Genomic DNA, 15,563 nt, shown 5'->3' with positions numbered 1-15,563 from the left:
TGGGACTACAGGTGTGCACTACCATGCCTGGCTAATTTTTGTATTTTTTGTAGAGACAGGGTTTTGCCACGTTGGCCAGGCTGGTCTCAAACTCCTGGGCTCAAGTGATCTACCTGCCCCAGCCTCCCAAAGCGCTGGGATTACAGGCATGAGCCACTACACCTGGCTGTTACTTAATATGAACAAATACATATATATGGTCATATGACACATATTTGCTTATATTCAAATTCCCCCTTTCTTCGATAGATGGCAGCATAGTACAGTTTTCCCCAGTGTGCTTTTTTTTGGGGGGGGATTGGGGGAAGGTGGTGGTGGGGAGTCTTGCTCTGTGACCCAGGCTGGAATGCAGTGGCGCGATCTTGGCTCACTGCAACCTCCGCCTCCCAGGTTCAAGTGATTCTCCAGCCTCAGCCTTCTTAGTAGCTGGGACTACAGGCACACGCCACCGAGCCTGGCTAATTTTTGTATTTTTAGTAGAGACTGGGTTTTACCATGTTGGCGAGGCTGGTCTCGAACTCCTGACCTCAGATGATCTGCCCACTTCGCCCTCCCAAAGTGCTGGGATTACAGGCGTAAGCACTGCGCCTGGCCCCCAGTGTGCTTTTAACACTGAGTGTGTCATGGGGATCATGCCATGATAGTGTAGATTAGAGATCTTCCACATTCTTTTTAAGAGCTCCAAAGTACTTCACTATGGGAATGTACTGAAGTTTATTCAACACAGTTCCTATTGATGGACCATTATATTGTGTTGGGTCTTTCACTATTACAAATAGTAGTGTAATAAATAGCCTTGCATACATGTCTTTATATTTTTGCTAGTATGCCCTTGGGACAGATTCCTAGAAGTGGGATTTCTGGGTCAAAGAGTAAATGCATATGTATTTACTAATATTAAAAAAAAATTCTAGGAAGGAGATATACCTCAAAGCCCATGCCTTTCCTAATTCCTGTGCTCCTGTCTTTATTAACAGAGTTATATCTCTTTCATTTCCTTTTAAACATCTATCCATGCAAGTGTTGGGGGAGGGTCTGCCCTATAGCACAGTCCAGAGTGTGGTGGGGATGAGGCTCAGTGTTGGGGCCTTTAGGAGTGCAGGGACCTCCTGTCAGCAGCCGGCATTGCCCACAGGGGCCAGGAGAAGGGATGCTAGAACTCCCTTGTAGAAGTCTACATGTAGGACACACAACAGAGGGGGCTAGAGTAGAGGAGGAAGCTTCCTTAGGTGTCATGATTGTTGGCACAGGACGGAGACAAACAGCTGCAGTTGTGTAAGCCATTCATGTGGCAGTTTGGAGTTGGGAGTGGGGAGGCCAGGGCTGTGGGCAGGGCATACTGATGGAGAGAGCCCTGCCATCAGTTGCTGTGTGGCCTTGGCCAGGTCACTGCTGTATCTGGCTTCTATCTCCCGGTCCAGACCATGGAGGGGGCAATGTGGGGGCAGCAGTGATCTCTGATGGCTTTAGCTCTGATACTCCAGGACCTGGAGGCCCCAGGAAGCAGCTGTGAGCCCTGGGCTTGGACATTTTCCAGGGAGTGATCAGAGTGCACTTGCTAGAGGCAGAGAAGCTGGCCCAGAAGGACAACTTCCTGGGGCTCCGAGGCAAGTCAGATCCCTACGCCAAGGTGAGCATTGGCCTGCAGCATTTCCGGAGTAGGACCATCTACAGGAACCTGAACCCCACCTGGAACGAGGTGTTTGAGGTAAGGGTCTTCTTGGCTGCTCCTGGAATCCCTTGAATCCCTTGATACCCCCCAGCCTTCACTCTGAGTCATGCTGGGCAGAGGCAATCCAGGGGCAACACTAGGCAGGGTGTAGGCCTTGGAGACAGGCAGGTCTGTGGGATTCCTGCTCCCATATCTACCAGGCTTCCAGAGTAGGTTACTCTGGCCCGACTAAAGGGCCAGCCTGAAGGCAAATTCCTACCTCCTTTCTCCTTCCAATTCCTTAGAGGCATTTCTGCTCCACTCCTCTCAACCTCCCCTGTCAGAGTCAAACATCAGGATCCTGAAGTTCTTCCTTCAGTTCAACCACAATCCCTACTGTTTGAAGGGTGGGACCCACAGCCTGTTAAGGCCCCCAGATTACACATCCTAGGTGACCCCTCTGAACTTCCCCTCCCAATACACCATCTGGATGCTTTGTTACATTTGGGGTGAGGCAGTGAAAGCAGGGGTACTAAAAGGCAGCTTGGGGCTTCCTGGTATTGCAGACCCACAGAGGGGCAGGAGAATGTCATGAACAGGTGCTCTGGACACCACAGAGCCCATGCAGAACAAACAGCCACTGTCTCCTGGGCACCTGCTCTGCCATGGCTTACACGTTTTCTCTATCTTCTCTTCCCCCCACAGGGGAGGGACTTCACTCCCTTATGGGTGGGGTTCTTGAGGCACTGAGGAGATCAGGACCCTGCTAGCATTTTGAGCCACGATTTGGCTCCCCTTGGGTCATACATAAGGCCAGCTGTTGCCTGCAGGTCAAGACACCTCTTTTTCCTTCCAGTTCATGGTGTACGAAGTCCCTGGGCAGGACCTGGAGGTAGACCTGTATGATGAGGATACCGACAGGGATGACTTCCTGGGCAGGTGAGGAGGAGGGCGCACAGCTGGGCCTGGAGGCAGCCTTCCCTCCCTGTAGGGTGCTGGGCTGGGCCTTGGGACATAAATACCCTGCTCCTACCACTTAATGACTAGCAGTCCTCTCTGGTCACCCTGACATGGTGACTGTGCCAGGCAACCTGCCTCCCCATTCTACATTCCTACCACAAACCTTCCCAGATGTCTCCCAAGTGCCCAGCCCTGACCTAGGCCCTGGGGGGGTACAGAGAGGACCCCAAGATTTGTATATTATGGCTCTGCTTTCTGCCTTCTTGATAATGTACGAAGTCCCCATTTGGAGTAGTGGACAAGGCTGGCGTGGAAGGCCAGATGCCCAGTTCCAAGGAACCCTGGGCCATGCTTTAGGGGGTAGAACCCAGCCCTTCAGGGGTATGGGAGGACTAAAATGATCAGGGTGGGGCTGGCTATCAAAATTTAAAACTTACATGTATTTTGATCCAGCAGTCCCACTTCCAGGATCTCCTATAAAATAAAAGCCCTAGTATCTGAAATGTTTATTACAGAACTATCCATAGAAGAAAAACAACACCCCCATCCCCTAAATGAATATCTAACTTCAGAGGACATTGGTTGAATGTTTGAATAAATTTTCCATTGCCAAACTACAGAATATTCTGCAGCTCTGAAAAACAAGTAGAATCTCTGTGTCTTAACCCGGAGGACACCCATTATGAAGTGGGGGAGAGCAGCTGGGCATAACATATCATTTGAGTCATCATCTGGGAGAGGAACCTTGAATGCATATTTCTGCATGTGTTCATGTTAGCAGAGAAAGGCAGGCTGTTAACACCGCTTATCTCAGATGAGGAAGCAGAAAAGGCAGTTTTACCCACATTTTCAGATTCCTGTGTTGTTTAGCTTGTTTCCCTGATCATGTAATTTTGAAAACTGGAAACCAGACCGGGAGGGGCACAATCTGACAGTTTAAGAAACACACAGAATCTGTGTGTATTAGCCTGGATGTTAACACACATAGATTCACCACTAGATGTTGCTTATCATTTTGTATTTTTATCTTGAAACAGTTGCAATTTTTGTAATGTTGCAGATTAGAAGTGTGGCTTGTGGGTCATGCTTTATGTATTAATAACTGATTTCAGGCGTGTTTGGAGCCTAAGCACATTTCTTAGTTATATAGAATTACATTTTCTCCTCTGGCTATCAGGACCTTCTGATTGGGCTTGGCTCAGGGTGAGTTAGGGGCAAGCTGTGGTGTGAGTGTTACCTCCTCTCACACACACGTGCTGTGTTTGTCCATATTTTGTTGCTATAAAGGATACCCGAGGCCAGGTAATTTATAAAGAAAATAGGGTTATCTGGCTTATGGTTCTGCAGGCTGTACATGAAGCATAGTGGCAGCATTTACTCAGGGCTGAAGGTGAAGGGGGATCAGGTATGTCACATGGCAAGAGAGAGAGAGAGAGCGCAAGAGGAGTGAGAATGTCCCAGCTTATTTTTAACAACCAGATCTTGCATGAGCTCATTACTGTGGGGAGGGCACCAACCCATTCATGAGGGATCTGCCCCCATGACCCAAACGCCTCTCACTAGGCCCTGCCCACCTTTAACATTGGGGATCACATTTCAACATGAGATTTGGAGGGGAGAGACATCCAAACTACATCACATGCCAACTGTACTTACCCCTTGTAGGGCACCTGGGGTAGTTTTGGAAATGAAGGGGCATTTGGGGTTATTAATATGGCTGTGAGAGGTGGTGCCTCTGCCATTTAAAGGGCACAGGACCAGGTGGCCAAATTCCTGCCATGCATGGGTAGTTCTGCACAATGAAGAACCATCTCACTCAAAATGCTAGTTGCACTGTCATTGAGAAATCCAGAGGTGATATGTCCAGCAGCCTCTGCTTATCCCCTCTGGGTATGGGAGCTCCCTTCCTCCCCAGGTAGCACACCCAGTGGGAGCAGCCCTGATGGTAGGTAGTCTTTCCTTCACTCAAGCTGATGCTGGTCTCCCATTGGTTCCTTGGGGTGAGTAAGATTTTGTCTTAATGGCTGCACTCAGATATCTGAAAACAGAGTCCAGTGTGGGCCTCCATGCCCTCTGCTGCTTTCTTCCTCTGAACTGACCCAATCTCCTCTCCCTATATATTCCAGCCTGCGGATCTGCCTTGGAGATGTCATGACCAACAGAGTGGTGGATGAGGTACAGTTGGTGCTTGCAACCCTCAGGGGAATTTCAAGGTAGCCCTTTCCTGTGGACATCTCTAGCAGGTTGCTTCAGCCCAGCTGCTCCTATGCTGTGGCCCCCTCTGTGCTGGGCTGCACACATGTCCCTCCTCAGGGCAAGAGCTGGGTGAGGCACTGATGGCTCCAGGAAACTCCCCAGGGTATTCTCCTGGGTCCCGGCTGGAAGAAGTTTCCCTGGGAAATACCTACAGACTAAGGACCCCAGCAGGGGACAATCACATTATAGGGGAGGGCAGGCTGGGCCTGGGTTTTTTTTTTAATCTCACAGCATAGCACTTCTGTCTTCCTATAACCACATCTCCCAGTCCCTCTGAGCCCAGAGCATACCCTGTCTGGGCTGGTCCACCTTTTCCCATACTAGGACTGGGTTTCCCTGTCCCTACTAGGATACCAGGTCCCAGGACTGGGCTGCCCAGAGAGCATCAGTAGCATCTCCCTGGCCCTTGCCCTGAGCTTTCTGCCCCTGCCCCACAGTGGTTTGTCCTGAATGACACAACCAGCGGGCATCTGCACCTGCGGCTGGAGTGGCTTTCATTGCTTACCGACCAGGAAGCTCTGACCGAGGTGAGTGTGCGGTGTTAAGGGCTCCCTAGCAGAAAGGTGGAGGAGCACACATGCCAGCTGTGTGCAGGTGGAGGAAGGGAGGGAGATGATGCCCCCTGTTCTTGCTCACCTCCTGAAGAACATGTCACTTAGCCCGTCTCCACACAGGGAAGCTCCTGATGGCTCTCAGCAAATGTCCTCTGAGCATCTCCATCATCTTTAGATGATGGGGTTCTTAGAACTGTGTCAATGCCTGTCCTCCCAGTTCACAGGGAAATCCACTCAGTGTCTAACTTGAATCTGTCATGCACCAGTTATATTCCTAACCTCAACAAAAGGCTAGGTTGTGAGATGTCCTCCAGCAGCTAGTCTGGAGTGTGAGGGCTAGCTGACTTTCTTCTGCCATGAGTAGGCTTCTCCAAAACCAGTCTTTCTCTCCTGCTGCTGGGAGTACCCAGTGAGGGTCTGTGTCTGTTTGCAGGACCATGGTGGCTTTTCCACTGCCATTCTTGTGGTCTTCTTGGAGAGCGCCTGCAACTTGCCGGTGAGTAGTGACATATCCAGAGTGTCACACATACGCAACAAAGTGCCCATCACTTTCAAATTGTCCTGTGTTGCTTTAACCCCGTTATTCCTGTGCTGCAGAGAAACCCTTTTGACTACCTGAATGGTGAATATCGAGCCAAAAAACTCTCCAGGTTTGCCAGAGTGAGTGAGTATGTGGCTAAAAACTCCAGGGAGGGCATATCACAGCTTCTCTCCCCAGAGTAACCACAACCCTGTGTCCTCTGGGCCACAGTCTGTGCACACACAGCCTAGGGATAACAAGAGGTGCTGATTGTGGAGTCGACTGTGTGCCAGGCACTAGGCTTGGCAACTCATCCCCCACATTTGTTATCCCTGAGTCTCATGATGACTGTGTCATTCATTTTTATTACCATTTTTTGGGTCGCACAGCTAAGAGGAGGAGCCAAAACTTGATTCCACTCTGTTTTCATAGCCCCAGGGAACAACCGGCTGTGCCTGGCCAGGCCCAGCTCTGGCTTCTGGTCTTTTAACTTGGAACTGCTTTCTGGGGTTGGTCCTGTCCTGGGGCTTACACAGTAATGACAGCCCAGGGGACTGGGGCATTAGAGTAGCTTTCTCTCAAAGAGAAGTAATTGGGTGGTCCCAGTTCCCCCAAATGCTCCTGGGGGTTGGGGGTAGGACTGTCTCAAGCTGATCCTGACTATGCCACCTTCACTGTTACGGATTTGATTCCTCACAGAACAAGGTCAGCAAAGACCCTTCTTCCTATGTCAAACTATCTGTAGGCAAGAAGACACATACAAGTAAGGTAAGACATCTTGGTGTGTAGCCCTGGGGTAAGGAAACAAGGACCCAGCCCTTCTCAGGGAGAGAGGCAAAAGGGACGGGAATTAACTTATGGTGAATGCCTAGGCGGCACTTGATGTTATTTAGTCTTCAGAATAACCTCACAGAATAGTTTTATAGTTCAAGAATCTGAGGATCAGAGAGAAATGACTTGACCAAGGACACGGAACTAGGGTTCAAGTGTGGGCATGGTTCTGAAGCCTGTGTCCTTTCCACCAAACATGAATTTTCTCAGTCCAGCAGCTGAAATCCTGTCGGCCTCTCCTCTCCTGAAGTGAGCCCTAAGGCCAATATGATTTTCAGCTCCCCTGTAAAACTTTGGCAAACCACTCCCTGCCTTTGAGTGTGGTTGTCCTGTCCTAGTGCCTCCCACTAGCTGTAGTGTGTTTGGGTCTGATCTCAGGGCAAATAGGTAAGGTTCCCAATTGTGGCCAGAGTGGTAGCAGAGGGTGCCGGTATCCAGCTCTGCCCAACCTAACCCTTCAATGATCTCTCCCTCTTCTGTTCCCAGACTTGTCCCCACAACAAGGACCCTGTCTGGAGCCAGGTTTTCTCCTTCTTTGTGCACAGTGTGGCCACTGAGCAGCTCCATCTGAAGGTTTGCTGGACAATGGGCTCTTGAAACAGAGTTAAGAGGTTTCTAAGCCAGGCAGGGTGGGAGGCTTGAAGTGCACCTTGAGCAGGTTCTCCTGGCAGTGTTTAAAGTCAGGCCCTTTTATGTGAGAGAGGACACTGAGGCCCCATAAGGCCTCATCTCCTTGAGGCTAGTGTCTAAGGTCATTGTATAGGGGGATGTGGGAGGATAAATCCTCAAGTCCCTTGACTTTCCCTGCAAAAGGATCTTTATATTTGCTACACAGCATCCAGAGAAGCCTGTGCTGGAATCTACACAGGACATTAATAATGGTACACTTTAAAAAACTATATTTCATTTAATCTTCACAAAAGATCTGTAGAGTGAGCAGAGAGAGGCAAAAACAATGTCTTGTCCAAGATCTCATGACCAACAAGTGGTGGAGCTGGGATCTTTTGGGGTCCTGAGCCCTGCCTGGAGAGCAGCACAGCTCATCAGTCCCCAAAGCCCTCTGACTCTGGGCATTTAACAGACTAGCTCATACAGATCATAATTGCCTCTTACTCTGAGTCAGTATCTTCCCTGACAGAAGACAAGGATCAGGTCTGGCCTGATCCCATTCTAGTTTTCAGAATAGGACCAGATGCCCATAGAAGCACAGTACAGACTGAAGTAAACCCAAACTTGGCTGGGGCCCAGATACTGGTAGTGGTGTGGTTGGGGCTTGGTTATCCTCTTATTTTGTGACTGGCCCACTGCCCAGGTGCTTGATGATGACCAGGAGTGTGCTCTGGGAATGCTGGATGTCCCCCTGTGCCAGATCCTCCCCTATGCTGACCTCACTCTTGAGCAGCGCTTTCAGCTGGACCACTCAGGCCTGGACAGCCTCATCTCCATGAGGCTGGTGCTTCGGGTAAATCTCTCTTGTCCCCTGGGGGAGGGGAGGACTAGAGCTCTGGCAGTGGAGCAGGGTGAACTGCCCCAGCACTAAGCACCTGCTCTGTGCCTGGAAGAAGCCAGGAGATGGATTCATGTTTTTCATCAATTTTGAAATACTGAATGGGAGCAAGTCAATATTTGAAGAGATACTGGCTCTTCAAATATTGCCTCTCTTCCATTCTTTTTAAATTCCTCTTTCTAGAATTTTCTGTAATGTACCTTCTCATCTATCCTCCATGTCTCTTGACTTCACCTAAATATTTCCCATTTCTGTATTCATGGTGGTACATTCTAATTCCCTCAGAGCTATCTTCCAGGCCACTCATTCTTTCTTTGGCTATGCTTTGTTTGCTGTTTAACCTGTTCATGGTTTTTTCAATGGTGATTTTTCATTTCTATTTTTATCTTTTCCAAATCTATTTGGTATTTTCTCATAGCATTTTATTATCTTCTCATGTTTATATTCCATCTTTGGTCATTTGAAAATATGTTACAATGTATTAATATGTATGTTCTATTATTTGAAGGTCTTGGGAATTAAATTTTGATGTTTGTTGATGCTTTTTGATGGTGACTCATTTCTGTTTCATAACTTGGATTGCAAACATATGTTCAGTGTTTCTTTATGACCTGGATTGAGGTTGTTCTCTTCCAAGGAGCTTCTGCTTTTGCTGCAGCCCAGTACCTCAGGTACATTACAAACCTGAGTCCATTTTTATGTACATTTCTTAACTTTGGGTTTCAAGATCCCATAGGTAGCTCATATTTATACTCAAAATTCATATGAGGACAGGCCTATGAGGTGTCATGTTATTAGGGAAGACTTTGTCCCCTCAACCAGAGTACAGGCTGTGACAAACACATGTTCTTGTCATCAGTCTTTGCCGGTAGGCAGAATAATTTTTACCCTAAACTACTTTTTTAACTAAAGAGATCCCACCTTCATGGGTCTTCCCTTCAGCTCCTAGCCTCACAGCCTCTCTTCTCCTAACTCCCTGAATTCCGAGGTTGATATACAACCTTAGCAAAGCTTAACTTTTATTTTTCAGATTTTTTTCTTTTTTAAATGGAATTATCCTTATTTTCTTGTGAATTTGGCTATGCATTTCAAAGGATGTTTGCTTCATTTTATTTGGCATTTCTAACAAGTTTTTCAGAATGTTTGGAACACCATATGTTACTGGAAATGGAAGTTCCCTAGGAAGGGTCTTTATAATTCACAACTGAGGGGAAAGGGGGAATGAGAAACAGTGGCTGAGGTTGTGGAAGTGGTGACCCAGCTCATAAGCCACCCTGTTATCTATCTTATCTGCTTGCAGTTCCTGCGAGTGGAGGAACGAGAGCTGGGGAGCCCATACACAGGACCTGAAGCCCTAAAGAAAGGCCCTCTGCTCATCAAGAAGGTGGCTACCAACCAGGATCCCAAAGCCCCACCTCAGGAAGAAGGCCCTACAGATTTGCCTTGTCCCCCAGACCCTGCTTCTGATACTAAGGACACATCCAAGAGTACCACAGCCACCACCAGTGCTACCACCGTTGCCACTGAGCCCACACCCCAAGAGACAGGCCCAGAGCCTAAAGGCAAGGACAGTGCCAAAAGGTTCTGTGAGCCCATGGGGGAGAAGAAGAGTTCAGCCACCATCTTCCTGACTGTCCCGGGTCCCCACTCTCCAGGGCCCATCAAGTCACCCAGACCCATGAAATGCCCTGCCTCCCCATTCGCATGGCCGCCCAAGAGGCTGCCTCCCAGCATGTCCTCGCTCAACTCCTTGGCCTCTTCTTGCTTTGACCTGGCAGATAGCAGCCTCAACATTGAGTATGCACCTCTCTGCTTAATCTTTTCTAAAATCGTCTGTATGAAAAATACCTCACTGGATGGAAAAGTAGATATGAACTTACATTTCTGTGCAAGTTGTTTTTTCACAAAATATCTTCCTAAGAGGCAGCATGGTGTGGTAGAAAGAACACAGGACGAGGGAGAGAGAGCCAAACAGGCTGGTTATGGCTCTAGCTGTGTACCGACTATAAAATAGATGCTGGACTCTGGTTGGTAAGGTCCCTTCCAGCAGAACCATTTCCTGAATTCTAAAGAGTTATAAACTGGGATGACATGGAAAGCTTAATATGTAGAATTACATAATAAATGGCTGTCATTTATGAAGGGTTTACTATGGGCTTAGCATGTTATCTGATTTAATTCAACCTTCACAATAACTCTACAAGATGGAACTATCATAAAAGTTTAATAAATTCATTCAAGGCCCCAAAAGGAATCATGATACAAAGGGAGATCCCACTTCAGGGTTCCCGTTCTTCCTACTGTGAAGTAGGATAATTATACATGAATGCTGGATAGAACTGAATTCCAACTGAAAGTAAACTCACTGCAAATTATTATCCCACATGGCTCTATGCTCCTCAAGCAGGAATGCTTTGTCTTTCGGGGTGGGGGAAGAGGGCCAATGCCTGTTACGGCAAGAGAAGTGACGGGCTCTTTCTTTACAGAGGCGGAGACCTCAGGCGACGGCAGCTGGGCGAGATTCAGCTCACAGTGCGCTATGTGTGTCTGCGGCGCTGCCTCAGCGTGCTGATCAATGGCTGCAGGTAAAGGGATTCTAGGGCCAGGGAGGTCCTTTGGGAGCATCAGGTGACCATAAATCAGAGTAGGGACACTCAGAGCAATGAACAGGGCACATAGTCCCAAGATAACACTTAGGGGGAAAAAAATGAGATTTGAAGGCCTGAACACTGTAATCAAGTCCTCAAAGGGGCACTCTGGCCATCATTCTTCAGTGGTGCTGATGGGCTCAAGAGCCAAGGGCTTTGCTCTGATGCAACCACTGCAAGACTGTCTGGAGTGGCTGGTAGCCAGTACATTTTCCAAGTGAAAATCTCCAACTTCCCTTAGAAGGAAAGTACTTGCTCTACTCCAAGCTTTATAAAGAGGCATGTTTTCAAAATCATGTGTCTGATATTTTGTCCTCTAAATTCTACAGAGTATTACTTTTGATCATCACGACCACTGAGCATTTTTATCCTCAAGCGTATCTAATGCTGAATGGGTAATAACAGCCTTCTCTCAAATGAGTATTTTCAGTGTTTGAAAACCAGGGGCCTTTTTTTTTTCCTAATGTCTTTGACACCAAATCAGAAACCTGACACCATGTACCAGCAGTGGAGCTGATCCCTACGTCCGTGTCTACTTGTTGCCAGAAAGGAAGTGGGCATGTCGTAAGAAGACTTCAGTGAAGCGGAAGACCTTGGAACCTCTGTTTGATGAGACGTAAGTGGGCTGGTAGCCTGCCTAGAGTGCCTCATCCATTCAAGTATTTGCCAAGTACCTGTTATGTTGCCTGGCAGCCTATGGCTGAACAAGACAACATAGTCTATGACTTCGTGAAGCCTCTGTACTTTAGTGGGAAAAATGGAGTGCCAGAGAAGTTTATCAAAATGGCTACCTACATTTACTGCTCATAGAGGCTAAAGTGTTCCTGAACATGGAATGTTCCCTATTCTTTCTGTTTAAATGAGGTCTCTCTGGTAGTAAAAATATTTGAATCTGTTCAAATATTTTTTTGATCTGTTTTAATTCCAGCAGTTAAACATTCCTTGAGCCTAAGGACCTAAAATTTCCTTTAAAGCTTGAAGCTCTTTGGCCTGTCTTCCCTCCTGCAACAAAACACAGGTGACAGGTGGAGAAGATACCCTCCCCTTCTCCACAAAGGCTTGTCCACCTGTGTCCTTGGAGACAAAGGTGACTCTGATCATATTAATTGCTTTTGATGGGCCAGTGGTGGCAAATCTTATCCCAAATATTTTTATTCTTAGAAGTCTGAATCTCATCAGTGTGTACCTTCTGCTTCAGGGTTCTAAAAAGACATTTCTAGCCAGCTTAGGAAAATATTACATCTCATAATTTTCCTGGCCAATAACTTTTTCAAAAAGGGTTACACTGAGTCCTCTTTGGGCCATGTCTGAGAACTATTATGTTCCTATAACAGCTACACTTTGAGTTCATCAGTATCAAGAAAAGGGTATGAGAAAGAGAGAGACTATTCATTCAACATTTACTGAATGCTTTATGCCAGGCACCATCCTATACTCTAGAGCCACACAAGTAAGATATTTTGCCCTCAAAGGAAGCTCTGACATAATTATAAAAAGATGTCAAAATTGTGGTGTGGTGGCTACTACATGGCTAAGGGATTAAAAAAAAATTATGTGGGAATATAGGAGGGAAGAGGTTTAACATTTTACTTTTCTGACAAACCTAAACCTGTTAATAATTCTCAAAAGTATGACAGCAAGATAAGCCTGGACTATCTGGAAGGCAGAGCTGGCAACCTCCACCCTAAAAATAAACCTAAAAGAGGTTTCCTCTGCCTTACTCCATAGGAGGTGGCCACTATTTTCCACACAACTGCAGCAAACCTAACTGTTCAGTGTTCTTGCCCTTAGCTGGTGAGAAAAAACTGAGAAGGGGGTTGAGGTGGTCCTATGAATAAGTACTATTCAGGGTGAGGAGGGCCACCTAAAAGAGTGGTAGCCAGGGCCGGGCATGGTGGCTCACATCTGCAATCCCAGCACTTTGGGAGGCCGCGACAGGTGGATTATCTGAGGTCGGGAGTTCGAGACCTGCCTGACCAACATGGTGAAACCCTGTCTCTACTAAAAACACAAAAAATTAGCCAGGTGTGGTGGCACATGCCTGTAATCCCAGCTACTCAGGAGGCTGAGGCAGAAGAATTGATTGAACCCAGGAGGCGGAGGTTGTGGTGAGCCAAGATCATGCCACTGTACTCCAGCCTGGGCGACAGAGTGAAAGTCCATCTCAAAAAAAAAAAAAAAAAAAGAGGGGTAGCAAGGGTAGAATTGGAGAAAGATAGATGCAAACTAAGCCACAGAGGCACTTCTAGGCAAACAGCCTCTTAATACTTCTGGGTTTTGTGAACAACACTGGACAGTGATTATCTGTAATAATGAAACATTGTGAGTAGTTATGAGCCAGTCCTGCTCTAAGTGCTCCTAATAGTCTGTATCTTCTGTTTTAGTAGGGAAATGGATGAAGCACTTTAGATTTTCAAGAAAACTGAATGAAATGCGTAATTCTCACTTCCTGACTTTTTGCTTCCTAAAGATTTGAATTTTTTGTTCCCATGGAAGAAGTAAAGAAGAGGTCACTAGATGTTGCAGTGAAAAATAGTAGGCCACTTGGCTCACACAGAAGAAAGGAGTTAGGAAAAGTAAGTACAACAGAGATTTGATATACCAAGGAGATTATGATCAATTTGCTTTATCCCAGTTTCTTTCCTTAATGCAGTGTTTTGGAGGGAAAGTAATTATTTGTGATTCTTTAGGTACTGATTGACTTATCAAAAGAAGATCTGATTAAGGGCTTTTCACAATGGTAAGTGTGCCCTTTCATTTTATTACTGTTATCCTGCTATTCAAGACAGTTTTCCCTTTTCAGTACTATTTCAGCTACTTTGGTTATCAAGAAGGGAGAGAGATGAATACCTTTATTTAAGGCTTTACTGCCTGCAGATCTCACTGATACCCTAAAAGACACCTGTAAACTCTAGCCTTAACCCTGAACCCTGGCTGGCCAACTTACAGAGACAGGTTCTGTTGGTCTTACAGAGGCCCAGGCAGGCAGGACTAGGCAGTTTGTCCTGTTACCACAACACAGTCATTACTAACGTTAAGTCCAAACCTAACTGTCTTACAGGTATGAGCTGACTCCAAATGGACAGCCCAGAAGCTGATGATGAGAATCCTTATCACTCACCTTTATATTAAAATGTGTATATATGTATATATATTTTTCCTTTGGATCACTTGCATCAAATATATGTATAGTTTGTCATTTAAATCAGAACCACTTGAAATTATACATTCTTGTGTGGAATTTAACTGCATGACTGAATAGCATAAGGAAGAGGTTATTTAAAAGCAAGAACTACTTTTGTTGGTTGGATTTTTTTGTTCAAGTCCAGCAAGAAATTATATATTTGTGCCTACTAAATTATCCAAACCTCAGTGGTTACCTTTCACTTTTAGTAGGTAATTGTATACCATCTGATTTAGGACTTACCTGAATGTATGTACCAGAAAGTATCCTGCCCCTGGCATAGGGGCTGGGGTAGATCTGTTTCTGGAGCCACTACCAGCATTCCTGGGCAGTGACTGGCCAAAGGGAAGTCACTTTTTTATGGAAACAGAAACTGACCCAACTCAAAACTGCCAAGAGCTAACACTGCCAAAGCCCTTCTGGCTGCCACCTGTGGTACTTGTATGCCTGGAGATTTGTTCTTTTATTTGACCTGGAGCTAAAAATGTTATTTCCCTACTGGCAAAAATGTTATACTGATATACTGAAATACCTTGAGTTAAATACTCTTGTGTAATCTAAGGGCCAAATTCCAGCATGTAGCATTATTTCCCTAGGAAAATGCAAACCAAGTTCCAAACCCAGGTCTATGTCTGACTCTCATAGCAAAGCATTGGAGACTGCTGAAGAGTTTCACTGTCAGAGAAAAGGAAGCTTTCAGATAAGTTTAGGCTACTAAACTTTCCTAAAGAGACGGTTAGTTCACCTAAATGACATGTTAAAAGCAAAATATATAAATTATATACTTAAACAAGTGCCTCTTTTACATTTCAGACTTTACAAGACCAAATATACTTCTCATCCCCAACATTCCTGGACCTCCTCTTCTGTCTTACTGACTTAGACGTCTAACACTACCTGCCATCAGTGTTCTCTCTCTGCCACTGCCTTCACTGCCACTTTTCTGAAGCAGGGCAGCATTCAAAAACAAAGCTTTTGTCATGTTACTCTTATTCCAGTTTTCTGCCACCTTATTCATATGCAGATGTTCTATTCCAGAACAGTCCAAATACTATGCTCTGCCGACTCAAGTCCTGTCTCAAACCTATTTCCTTTATTAAGTCAATAGTGAAATGGCCTCTTCCCACCGCCTGTAGCATTTACTGTTGATACTGAGTATTTTCCATTTTAATAGTTCCCAGCCTTTGTAACACTAAGTTTTAAGAAATGTTGTGGCCGGGCGCAGTGGCTCAAGCCTGTAATCCCAGCACTTTGGGAGGCCAAGACGGGCGGATCACAAGGTCAGGACCCCGTCTCTACTAAAAAATACAAAAAACTAGCCGGGCGAGGTGGCGGGCGCCTGTAGTCCCAGCTACTCCAGAGGCTGAGGCAGGAGAATGGCGTAAACCCGGGAGGCGGAGCTTGCAGTGAGCTGAGATCCGGCCACGGCACTCCAGCCCGGCCGACAGAGCG

General features: G+C 46.4%; 1 protein-coding gene across 1 annotated transcript in view; it reads left to right on the top strand.

Annotated features, from left to right (window-relative positions):
- Window positions 1–15,323, top strand: part of ESYT3 (extended synaptotagmin-like protein 3) — a 44,268-nt gene extending 28,945 nt beyond the window's left edge. The window contains exons 9-23 of the mRNA XM_011958138.1: window positions 1,538–1,708; window positions 2,508–2,590; window positions 4,738–4,786; window positions 5,305–5,394; window positions 5,855–5,917; window positions 6,019–6,081; window positions 6,641–6,709; window positions 7,259–7,345; window positions 8,085–8,234; window positions 9,580–10,076; window positions 10,766–10,864; window positions 11,412–11,543; window positions 13,398–13,503; window positions 13,618–13,667; window positions 13,989–15,323. Of these exons, the coding sequence (XP_011813528.1) occupies window positions 1,538–1,708; window positions 2,508–2,590; window positions 4,738–4,786; window positions 5,305–5,394; window positions 5,855–5,917; window positions 6,019–6,081; window positions 6,641–6,709; window positions 7,259–7,345; window positions 8,085–8,234; window positions 9,580–10,076; window positions 10,766–10,864; window positions 11,412–11,543; window positions 13,398–13,503; window positions 13,618–13,667; window positions 13,989–14,025 (1,746 nt within the window). The 3' untranslated portion in view covers window positions 14,026–15,323. The remainder of the gene's footprint in view (window positions 1–1,537; window positions 1,709–2,507; window positions 2,591–4,737; window positions 4,787–5,304; window positions 5,395–5,854; window positions 5,918–6,018; window positions 6,082–6,640; window positions 6,710–7,258; window positions 7,346–8,084; window positions 8,235–9,579; window positions 10,077–10,765; window positions 10,865–11,411; window positions 11,544–13,397; window positions 13,504–13,617; window positions 13,668–13,988) is intronic.
- The last annotated feature ends 240 nt before the right edge of the window (window positions 15,324–15,563 follow it).

Source organism: Colobus angolensis, unplaced genomic scaffold (genome assembly GCF_000951035.1).
Source record: "Colobus angolensis palliatus isolate OR3802 unplaced genomic scaffold, Cang.pa_1.0 Scaffold46, whole genome shotgun sequence".
Taxonomy (NCBI): domain Eukaryota; kingdom Metazoa; phylum Chordata; class Mammalia; order Primates; family Cercopithecidae; genus Colobus; species Colobus angolensis.
The sequence above is the reverse complement of the archived record's forward strand: the minus strand, read 5'-3'. Positions and strand labels throughout refer to the sequence as shown.